This window comes from Hippocampus bargibanti, linkage group LG13 (genome assembly GCF_051943395.1).
Source record: "Hippocampus bargibanti isolate YZ-2025 linkage group LG13, ASM5194339v1, whole genome shotgun sequence".
NCBI lineage: Eukaryota > Metazoa > Chordata > Actinopteri > Syngnathiformes > Syngnathidae > Hippocampus > Hippocampus bargibanti.
The window spans coordinates 5,666,593-5,679,294 of NC_142746.1; the positions used below are offsets into that span (position 1 = coordinate 5,666,593).

At 38.7% G+C, this 12,702-nt stretch overlaps 1 protein-coding gene across 1 annotated transcript in view; it reads left to right on the plus strand.

The window, feature by feature from the left end:
* Positions 1 to 12,702, plus strand: part of ttc27 (tetratricopeptide repeat domain 27) — a 58,975-nt gene that overhangs the window by 27,549 nt on the left and 18,724 nt on the right. The window contains exons 9-10 of the mRNA XM_089012104.1: positions 1,352 to 1,418; positions 9,976 to 10,089. Of these exons, the coding sequence (XP_088868230.1) occupies positions 1,352 to 1,418; positions 9,976 to 10,089 (181 nt within the window). The remainder of the gene's footprint in view (positions 1 to 1,351; positions 1,419 to 9,975; positions 10,090 to 12,702) is intronic.

Consider the following 12,702-nt stretch of genomic DNA (forward strand, 5'->3'; position numbering starts at 1 on the left):
TACTCCTCTAATTGGTAAGATAAAATGGGGATGGAGTTAAGTGAGAGAGAGAGGGTTCACCTTCTATGGAGTCTTCTAAAACAGAGGTCCTCAATACCTTCGCCGCGGAATTTGGCCAAATCCGGCCCGCCACATCATTTTTTTTCGGCCCGCGAAAGCAAATCAAACTTGTTAAATTCCATGATGATTGCTAAAATCTGCGCCAAATTTTCATATTTTTGGATGTCAACCACAATAAAAGTCATTATTCTTGACTTCAGATTTGAAAACAAGTTATTCATTAATTTGCTGTGTGCTCTATATGTAATATTTGAAGGGATTTAAACATTCTAATGGGTTCCCCAAATTCATAACGGCCCTCGAGAGGAAACCATAACTACAATGTGGCCCGCGGCAAAAAATGACTTTGACACCCCTGGTCTACAACAAGGGTGTCAAAAATCATGTTTTGCAGCGGGCTACGTTGTAGTTACGGTTTTCCTCTTTGGGGCCGTTATGAATTTGGGGAAGCCAATAGAATGTTCAATCCCTTCCACATATTACATCTAGAGCGCACAACAAATTAATGAATAACACATTTGAAGTAAAAAAATAATGACTGTTATTGTGGTTTACATGGGACAATTTGAAATTTTGATTCAGCCTTGAGCAAGCATCATGGAAATTCACTAGTTTGGTTTGCTTTCACGGGCTGAATCAAATGACATGGTGGGCCAGATTTGGCCCCCAGCACTTGAGTTTGACAAATATGATCTAGAATATGTCACTTTTGACGCAGGTCAAAGTGCGCTTCTTGGTCATGTGATAGGTTACCGCTGCAATGAAACCCGGGAGCTAGTAAAATGAGTAAAAAAACAAATGTCTTTGCAAAGTTTGTTTGGGAAGGGCAAACAAGACAGAAGAGGATCCCATGAATTTCAAGAAATTTAACATTTAACAGATAGTATCAGGAGTTGGACTGAAAAATATGGATTTCATGCACTTTGTATTTGCGTTGAATCATATTTTGAAGGCATGTTTAAATGTTACCATAACGAGCAGAGAGTGTTGCGTTCAGATAGGACGATCCTTGTAGCATGCTTTGTGTTTATTATTATATAGAAAATACCACAGTTTTGATTCAGGTAATATCATATTAACTCACGCTACCATTCCCGAATGTATTTATTTATACACACATATACACACACACACACATTAAATGACAATATAATTTACTCCTACATTAGGTTGTTTTTTGTGAAAGGGGTTTCCTCACTTTTGGCAAGGGTGAGGCTTGAAGCAGAATTTCTGAACTAATATACATTTTTCTTGGGCTGATCTGGACTTTTGTGTGGACTGTGTTTTCCAGCACTGATTTTCACAAGAACAACCCTGTCCACAAATTGACACAAGAAGAACTTCTGGCTTTCACATCAGTAAGTACCTTCCATAATATCAATATTAATAGTTGTACATGTTGGTTGTGGTTGTCAAATGGGTCAAATGTCCCCTGAGAGGATGTGAATTCACTTCAGGGACTACCGTAGCAAGAAGGGTTACGGTCAACCTGTCATATGCCTCCTCTTGCCACCTGTCAACATTTGCTATTTTATTTTATTTTATTTTATTTTTTATTTCTTTTTATTTTTTTTATTTTTGTTTTATTTTGTTTAATTATTTTTTTTTTTTGCTTGTTTGTTTGTTTTGTAGGGGTAGGACAGATCTTTACTTTGATCCTCATGAAGGACACTAATCATTTGTATGTGGACAGTGTATATTTATAATGTGTTTCTTATTTTTAGTTTGCAAATAGTTCGGTAAACCACCATCCATGTGGAGTTGCCAAAGTTCATGAATGTGACAATGCCTTCATGATGTTCTATTTTCTTTTAATTTTATGGAGATTTACAATAACAAACAAAACAGAGATAATCTCCATCATGGTCAAAACTAAAGGTTACAGATAGGACTGATTCGAATAGGTGATTCGAATCAAATACAGCAGTAAGTAAATGCGGATGGCTCCATCTGCCCAAGTACTTTATCATGCCGCTTTTTTTATCTGCCTCATGAATGTAATCAATTGAAAATGAAAGTAGGGGTTTTCTCATCAATTTTAGGACAAGATTAAAATTAGATCAATTAATGACAAACTTTAATTAATGAACTGTAACAATGTTTTAAATGGCTTGAGAGCACTAGTATACACACACACACACACACACACACACACACACACACACACACACACACACACACATACATACACACACATACAGTGGCTTGAAAAGGTATTCACACCCCTTGAACTTTACCACATTTTGTCATGTTCTGACCACAAACATAAATATATTTTGTTTGCCATGTGAAAGACCAACACAAAGTGGTTCACAATTGTAAAGTAAAAGGGAAATTATACATGACTTTAATTTTTTTTGAAAGAGAGAGAGGGAGGGGGGATTTTATTCATCGGTTGTATGTGCAATACAGGCTTGGCTGCACTCTTTGTCAGAGGTTCATTATCTTAGCAGCAAAAAACACTCTCAAAACTAACTCCAGAGTGCTTGAAAGATCCTGAATAAGAATTAAAATTAATTATTTCTCAATTTATCGCACTGTTTTGTGTTGCCTTTAATGACTACCCTATCAACGCTCCACAGGGATGCAACAAGTGATTTTATGTAGTGATAGTTTACGAACTTAATTGGTTGACTTTGACTTTATTTCACATTTGGCATTGAATATTATTTAAGTTGTCCGATTGACTTCACTGTTCACAAGTTCAGTGTCCTGTAGGCTGCTCGTCAGTCCCGGCACGTCGCTACAATTTTGCAGTAAATGTGGAAAATGTCATTTTTTTTGATGACCGACGATGATATCTCTGTTTAGTCTCATCATACCTGGCTGTCATTTGTCATGCTTATTACATTTTGGTCTCCTGTATTCTACTTTGCCATTAATAGATTCCAAATTGTTAATACATCATTATTGTAAGTGACACATGTTTAACCATTTTCAAACAATTCGTTTAAATTGCGGTTGAAGTCCCTAAAGAATGAAAAGGGTAACAACTCACTCAGACCTTTTTGTGCTCTTCTTGTTGCCGCTGGTTCAGAGGTAACCAGCAGTCTATTTCATAACAACTCCCTGTGGATAGGACTGTTGATAATGCTGTGTCTGCGGATGTTTCGACAGCTGGTTTTAGGTAAAATGCCCTCCGTGGCATTTAAATCTTCAATATTTTATTGCCTTTGCAGTAAAGAGCATCGGGTTGCTTGTGACTTCCATAAAACTGTATATATTTCACTTGAACTGGTCACAGCACAGGCGCTCTGAGATGAAGATAAGACAAGAATGCCTTTATTTGTCTCACAATTAAGACTTTTCCAATTTACGGCAGCAAAATTATGAAAGGTAGAAGTAGACAAACAAATAGTAATAATTAAGTATTTTAAAGCATAGGTGAGTGAGTAAGCCCTATTCTCAAATATGTACAGTAATAGAAGCCAGTCGCTGGGCACACACCGAGGGACAATGTAGACTGTTCTGTTAACGTCCCACACATTTGTGAAATGTAAGAGGAAACCAGAGTGACTGAGAAAATCCACATAGGTGTGGGGAAAAACATAAAAACTCCCTACAGGAAGGCTAGACAATCTTTGATTCGAGCTCTTGGCTCCTCTGCATTGTGAGGCAGATGTACGAACCAGACAATCAACTGTGCCGAAATTTCCGTATTTCCTGTAGAGTACAAACCTTGTACAGTAGAAGGTCTACCGTATAAGGTTTTAGTTAGAGTTCGACTGATCATCATGCTGATATCATCAGCATTTCACAATAATTTAATCACAACAGTCATTGAAAAAAAAAAGAAAAATGACAGAAGAGCATCACATGAGAAGAAAAACAACCCCGTTTTAAAGTCTCAAGATTTATTGTGCTAATTTTTTTTAATAAGAAAGTTTCAGTTCATTCCAGCAATGGATAAAATCGCAAAATGGCTGGAGATCGACCCTTTATTCTTGTTTTTTAATATATTTTTTTTCCGCTGCCATTTTCCGATTGGGGAGGGGAGGCTCTTGCAGAACAAATAGTTGACCGTCTTTTTCCAGATTGTTTGCTGTAAAATATTCCGCTGTAATTTTTGTTAAAGTGTGAATCGAGAGACGTTTGTTCTTAGAGCAGCTGCAAAAGCCATTCATTCATTGCCGTCAGTGCCCGATCATTGTGAGGTCATGTTGGCGTAATGAGGCGTTTCTGATGTCTTCAAGTTATTATCCTACTTGCCACTTGACGTCAGGGACCCAAGTCGACTTCCATCATTAAAAACTCAACTGGAACTGATAAACGTTGGAAAACAAGGCTGCCTCTAATTCAACAGATCTCATTTGGAAACAGGCTGTTCATCTGGAGACATCGCAACAAAGTCATAGGATAGCGCACTTGGCTTATTTGGTGACAATCCCGAATCTGTCTAGGCTGATAAGAGTGCCTGTCAGGACAGGAAATTAAAATTGAAAAACAGCAAGGCTCCAGAGCTGAACACATCCAGCTGGAACCCTTTGATGCCAAACCATTCTGTTGCATATATGACAAAAATATCTTGTCTCGTACGTATTTATCTTGCATTTGTTTCCGTTTGTTTAGAGTTCCCCTACTTGACATGTGTGCCCCAGGCCAGCCGATGAACTTGATTATGTTGTTTCTCTCTCTCTCTCTCTCTCTCTCTCTCTCTCTCTCTCTCTCTCTCTCTCTCTCTCTCTCTCTCTCTCTCTCTCTCTCTCTCTCTCTCTCTCTCTCTCTCTCTCTCTCTCTCTCTCTCTCTCTCTCTCTCTCTCTATGTATCCCTGTCTCTCTCTCTCCCTGTTTCTGTCTCGCTCCCTTGTGTCTGGCTGTACTAAACAATGTTTTGACATCACTACAATGCAAAACAATACATATTGATTTATCTATAATAATAATAATAATACATTTAATTTCTAAGCGCCTTTCAAAACTCTCAGACATTTTACAGTCACGGGATAAGAACTTTTTTTGTGCGGGTGAGCAGCGGCTAGCACTTTAACAACAGCTGAAGCTGTAACAAAGCGCTTAACATGGACACCTATCATATACATGAAATAAAGCAATCACAAAGATAGTATGAAGTACTAGGGAGTAAAACTAAGATAAAGTCTGAATCATGCAATGCATTGTAACGTTTTCCAAGATTCGTGGCAGATGTATAGGCAGTAAAATCATTCATTGGCCATAAAGCAGAGCTACTGTATAGCAGATTGACCCGCTGAGCGCTCACTTGCTAGCTCTCTCTCTCTCTCTCTCTCTCTCTCTCTCTCTCTCTCTCTCTCTCTCTCTCTCTCTCTCTCTCTCTCTCTCTCTCTCTCTCTCTCTCTCTCTCTCTCTCTCTCTCTCTGTCTTTATTTGGGAATTTTAATCCAAATATGCAACATATTTTTTTTTCTTTCTTCAAAGTAATGACAGAAGCAAAGTAGCAATTTAGACATCTAAAACGTCACATTTCAATGAAAGACGAATTTGTTTAATTTTATTAAGTACTTATAAACTGCCTTTCATACATACTCCAAATGCATCTTGCTCGCCTGTATCAGTAACTGGTGTCATACTTTATGATATCAGGATAAACAATTCGTTTTTATTTTATTTTCCTTAATTTGTGATTTCCGGCAACCATTACTGGCAGCAAAGTAAACTGTCCTTTGAGTCTCTCCAGTCGGCTAGACGAGGCACCACAGAAAAGACAGGGGAAAATAATCTTTGAGTTTTATTTATTTATTTACTTTCCCCTCTTCAACACTGAAAATAAATAGTACACCCACACTCATTCCGCAATGAGAACCAGTAACGACTATTTGATCTGCTTATATTATTATAGTCATCCTTTGCCATCATCAGGTTGTAACCTTTGAATAAAAAGTAACCGTATGTGCTGGAATGCTGCGAGCTCTGTGAACAGGCATCTTCCCAGTCTACATGTAGATCCAGGAATCTGCAGGCTGGTTAGATGGTTGTCACATGTCTGGCTGTCATCGCCACTAACTGACCACAGTAGCCCTTTTGGCTGGAGGACATCTCGAGGTCTCAGTGCACTTTGCACACCATTGGATATCAGTACATACACAAGGAGCTTTCAAATTAATTTAAAAAAAAATCTGTGAACAGACCCGATGCATAAAGATAGAAAGTTAGGCAGTTTTGGCTGTATTGTGTGCGTGCGTGTGCGTTTTTGTGTTTGTGTGTGTGTGCGTGCGCGCATGTGTGTGTATTCACGTTTTGAAATATGACGAAAGAAATATGCATTTTGAAAGTGATTTCTGAGTGTGCACAGGCTCAAAAATTGTCCTAAAATCCAATTTTTATGAGTTCCATAAATGTATTTTTTCAGATTTGAAATTGGGTTACCACGGGGCAAATCCTTCGCGCATCGAGTCCCCACTATGATGAAAAAAACGTGTGTGTGTGTGAGAGTGTGTGCGTGGTCTACTTCACACAGCACCCCACACACAAACTCTTTTAGTCCCCATGATGTTTAGATATGCCACGATAAGCCACTACAACCACCGATCCACGACGTATTCAAACGTGATTTCCTTTGTCGACGGAGAGGAATGCATGGGTAGAGTTTTTGAGTAGCGTAGAGTCGAGCAGGTTGATCCGCGTATAAATAAGTACAGTGAGACCTCAACTTACGAACTTAATTGGTTCCCAGACAGAGTGTGTAAGGTGAAAAGTGTGTATCTCAAAAGAAATTTTCCCATAGGAAACCATTAAAATGGGAATAATCCGTTCCCGGGTTTCCATAAAATGTACTTTTCAACTAAATAAGCCTTAAAACTACGCACAACATACCTTATTCTATGTATAATAAATGTGCTATTGTATTGTAATGAAAGAAATACACTGCATTGTATCATAAAGTCACTTTTACATTTATGGCTTGATGGAATGGCGTTGGAGGTCTAAGGTCAAAGGGAATTGCTGTTTGGAAAGAGGCGCATTACATGAGGACTGTAATTAAAGAAATAAACTGTGCTCTAAAATAAAGTTTTATTTACCTTTTTGATGGTCGTTGATGGTTTATGGAAGGAGTCACCTTCCACAAGGACTGTTGGTAACTTAATCTCTGGTGCTGCTTCCGCCGAAGATCACTCCGCCAGCCGTGGTGGGTGTGTATTATGAAAATAGTGCTTATTATAAGGTTTAATTTTCAGAAATGTGACGTTTGTAAGACGAAAAGTTTGTAAGATAAGGTGTTTGTAAATTGAGGTCTCACTGTAATCCATAAGGATTGCTTTCCACCTTGACTGAAACATGGAGTTGGTGAAAGCAGCAGGACGCTTTTGTCTGCACAAAAGTAAAAATCCGCCATGAAAAAAAGCTTTATGTGCTCTCGTGCAAAACCCTCACCGCAACAAACTTGCTTTCCCAAAGTGAAACGAGAATGCGGTGTAAGATATGTTGTGTGCCCTTGTATCAGGTCGATTGCTTCATTTTGTACCACAAAAAAGTGCATGAACTACGAGGTGAAGACTACACACGAAAACAAGTCATTCGTTATTCACGCTATATGTAAAATGTGGAGGGGATTAAACATTCCAATTGCCTCCTCAAATTCCAAACGGCCCTTGAAAGAAAACCATAACTACAATGTGGCAAAAAATGAGTTTGACACCCCTGATATAGATAATAGTTGCTGGGTGTTCAATTGGGTCTACAGTACTGAGGTATTGGCATCCAACTTTTTTTCCGGCTTGTGTCTGAGGAACCAAATGTTTTATTGCCATTTTATTAACATTAAACACTTTGGCAAGACTATGCTATAGCTATATGGCACATGCTACTATTGCTATTGGTGCAATAAGGCCATCTCTCAAAATATCATTCCCCTTATTTTATATCTACACTTGCACATCATCAATGGAAAAAACAGCTTAATACACACATAGATCCTCTGAGTAAAAACCCTAAGTCCCAAAATCAAAACAACAAATCAAAATGTATGAAATTGATACTTTTTGTGTATGTTCACTGACTTCTACAAACAGAATGTCACAGATATCGTCAAAAAATCCTCTTCTCTTTTGGGTTAACCAACATTGTCATACTACAACAGAAAATTGGCTCCATAAATCTTGATGAATGTTGTTTATTCCAAGTTGTTGGAAAGGAAGGGCTTATTGTAGTGTTATTGTGATCCAAACTCTGAGTCACTCACATTTTAGCCAATGGGCAAAATGTGATCCAAGCTAACATCATGAACCATTTTAGAAAGTGTATGCAATTCAAACTGGATTCCCAAGTATGATACAGCATTGTGGAAAAAAAGTCACTCCAAGCAAAAAGGATGTTGCAATTCCTTCCCTCCATATTCAAATATAACCAAAAGCTAAATATTCAAATACATATATTAATCGCTGCTTCATACAATTCTTCCATTCACCGCCCAAGCAATATGAGCGCAAAATGTGATGCATTGGTTGAATAGGGGAATTTAGGTCCTTGTCAAAATTTTCCAATCGACATGTTTCCAAATGTCTCCCATATACGATGCCGTAAAACAAAACTACCTTCACTGAAATTTAAATTCTAACAACAGTTTTATTGTGAAGACAGTCCTTTTTCTTCCAAGGTCTTAACACTATGCATTATTTTGATATCATTCCAAAACCAAAATGGCCCAAGCAGGCAAATTTACTCCCAACACTGCGCATTGGCTCGGCTCAAAACTAGCTATTTTCGATGCCACACTGAGTGAAAGTATCCTATTAGGTCGTATTTGACTGACTTTGGCTCTGGCCAGGGGAATGAATGCCCGTCACTTGACTGTCTAGAGACAGAAAACCCACGCTGCCATAAATAAAGTCAGCTGAGTGAACCGCAACAGTTTCAGAGCGGCCGTAGCTATATTCTGAATAAGAGCAAAAAAAAAATGGATGATGGGTTCACCATACACGTCAAATGATACAAGACGTCCTCATGGTTACTAATACGTTTGTATATATTTTTTTCAGATTGAGGCCTGGTGTTTTGAATTTTGTTTGTCGGCTAAAAATTAACAACTTTACCAAATTCTAAAGTGACCATGCCAGCCACGGTGTAGGCCACAGACTGTTTGCCTTGATTTAACGGACAACCGACGTTTGGTCGGCCGAAGTTGTGTCCATAATTTGTAAAATGGCTTCAAATGACTTCGACCGAGCGTATTTTACAAAGATTCCACCGCATATAGCTATATTTTACGTTTTAAGACTCGCACTGAATATTCCGGAAGTCTTGTTTTTGAGTTGGTGACGAGTCCTCAACCTACGTCACTGAAGGAACGCCCCTGACCGAAAAAAAGGACACATTGTAGCAGTCCTTCCATCACGTCAATGCATTTTGCTGTACTTGTTTGGTCTGAAAACGTCATGTTGCGCCAAAAAGAGGCAGACAGGGGCGACAAAGCTCCATGTAAGGAATTTATCAGCCTGTGGAAATGGGCTGATTAATTCCTCACACAGAGCTTGGTCGCCATTTTCTGCCTCTTTTTTGGTGATACATTACCCCCCAAATGTTGCCTCAAAATGGCAGGGAATAAATTATTTAATCGATTGCAAACATGTGTGCTTTCCTCTTCAGAACTATTTGAATCATATTCATAACTGGATGAGTAACAAGAAAGCATACTCTGCAAATCTGAAGCCATTGTTTTGATTCTAGAGCAAGGCAAGACGTCTTGCCATGACACCACGAACATGGGAGCGGGACCTTCTGAAACTGGCCACTTCCGGGTTCATTTTTTTGCAGATTTTGGACACTTTAAGTCATTTTTATTGGTGTTTTGCATTTGACTAAAAATATCATACTGCGTGTTTTGGGTATTTTAGATGCTATAAAATGTTTTTCTGATGTCAGTCAGGAAACAAAACATTGATGTCGGTTTTCCTTTAAATTGTTCTTGCGTGACTTGAAATGTACTATCTTGTGTGTCCGCAGTGTTTACTGTCTCAGCCCAAGTTCTGCGCTGTGGAGATGACTGCACTTTGCCTCAGAACCAAACTGGAAAAAGGGAGTTCTCGATGTATTGAGAGAGCCATGATGCAAACTCAGGTAAACAACATGTCGTCTGCATGCAGTCCAGCTCATCATTCGTGCTCCAACGATAAGGGCCTGACCAGAATATTTGGGCCCCACTTTGGTCGAGTGTTTGGCACGTCTGCCTCATAGTTCAGAGCCATAGGGTTCGATTCCGGTTTTGCCCTTCCTGGTTGGAGTTCACGTTCTACCCATGCCTGCGGGGGTTTTATCCAGGTACTCTGGTTTAACATGCATGGCAGCTTTACGGTAAACTCAAAATTTTCCCAAGATGTGAGTGTGAGAGTTGGTTGTTTGTCTCTGTGTGCTCTGTGATTGGCTGGGAACTGGCTCAAGGTGTGTACTGCTGGAAGACAGCTGGGGTAAACTCCAGCAATCCCTCCGACCCTTGTGAGGATAAAGCTGGATGGAGAGTCTTCCCAACTCTCACTCAAATTTAACGTGTCGCTTTTCTGTAATCTTGTGAGGATAAGAAGATGAGGAAAGGCATGGTTGTTTGAATATTTGTCATATTTACACAATTAATTTTTAATGTATTCTCAGTATGTTTTATTTGTTTATTTATCTGTTCATTTAGTTCAGAATCGGAAAACCTTTATTTGTCCCACAATGGGGAAATTTGCAGTTGTTTATTTGTCAAAACCCAAAAATAATTATTTGGGCCGGAATAAAGAAGTATCTGTCCGGATTCTGTGTGGTGCAGCTGTTGAGAGACTTGGCAGTTGCATTGTGACTGAAGGCTGAGACATTCTGGAAATGGTGTTTCAGTGTCATTTTTGGTCAGCATAAACTGTGTCCTAATGCCCAAAGCCAGTCATAATGACTTGGTTGAAAAAGTTTGATGTGGAAGAAAGCTAACCGCAGCCCAATTGAACCCCAGTGGGCTGTACTACAAGTGTGGTTTGGTGGACTGGTGGCTCATGGAAGGGTGTGTGTCCATATCCCGCCTAGGCAAACAGACCGAGACCAGCCGGAGAAGTGCAAAGAAAATGGCACCAAACCACAAGTAGCTTGGCTTGTGATGCTATTGGTTGTAATCTTTTCACCTGGTGACATATTTCTTTTCACCTGGTGACATATTTCTTCAAAGATTTCTGATATATATATATATATATATTTTTTTTTTTCGTGGTTTCGTGTGAATAGAACGTGAGGATTTTGCATTGGTTGCATTTTGGAAAGGAAATAGTCCTTAAAAAATGTGTAAAGACGTTTTTATGTTATGCACTAATTTATTTTTCACTTCACTACTGTACAAAAAGCATGTTAGATACGCAATCCATGAACCCAATGATAAAATGACATGGCATATCAAAGATCCCCCGTTTACGTGTTGCCCCCCCCCCCCTCGCCCCTTAATGCAGTTCGGCGCAAGACGGATATATCGACAGTACGGTTATATCGACATTTTTTCTAACTCCCCAGCCTATCGATATAACGAGACTTTACTATATATATATATATATATATATATATATATATATATATATATATATATATATATATATATATATATATATATATATACTGCAATCTCTCTGGTATCACCTCATCAGCATCACTAACCCTGTGTAGTAACGAGCTCAGGAGTGTGTTGTAACAACGACCCAAAGTAAACCTTCACACCACCATGGTGATTTAGTGAAGGGTTTTGCTGTTTTATGAAAATAGCTTTTTCTTACTCCCCTTTAAAACCTTCTATTTTCTTTCGCTAAGATTTTAACTTCATTGCCGTCAAATGTGTGGTTGCTAGCTTTTATGTACTGCGGATTGAGGCCCACTGGTATTACCCCCCCCCGATGTTGATAAAGTCTTTTTTTTTTTGAGAATTTGTTTAGTCTCCCCAGTGTATTGCTCTTTACAATGTTCATTTTTAAAATGTATCGAATAAACTACATGACTTTGTTTATTTGGTAGCCTATCTTTTGGATGCACTAATTTTTGTCTGAAAGTGTTTAGCGGTTTAAAATAAGTAGGAATTTTGTGTTGCCAAAGGACCCTTTTCGTGAAATTCTCCTGTCCGATGAAAATGGAGTTCCTGTCAAATACAGGAAATATTTCACTTTGGCCCCGAGGAAGCCTGCCATGCATCCAAAAGGAACCACAAAATGTGTTCTTTTTTGCTCTGGGTCAACTGAGATGGAAATGTCAGCGTTATGGGCAACTATTGTTTTGTCAGTAATTTGATTTGCTTTTCTTTTTAGAAACACTTTTATTTGGAAATGCATTTTTGTCACAAACATAATAAGAGCAAATTTTCTTTCTATTGGTATTGGTTGTTTGGATCAATTTCCAATAGGTTGCCCATTCGGTAAGACTCCAGAACAACAGTTAGCCAGTTTGATGCAACTTCTTCACCTGTCCTCATTGGATTTTGATGTTATTGCTGTCAATGTTCTCTTGCTCTTAGTGATTCAAATTGATGTTGTCTCTAATGACACGTGTATTGTGGATGAATAGATAGCTATTAGACATGCCTACTTTGGAGGCTTGCTATTAAATCAAACTCATTCACTGCCATTCCCGATTTTTTCGTGAATTCAAAATATGACATGTAGCGCCATTCCCGAATTTGTTTGGGTTTTTTTTTTGTGGGGAGGGCCGATAAAACGATGGTGAGACCTATAG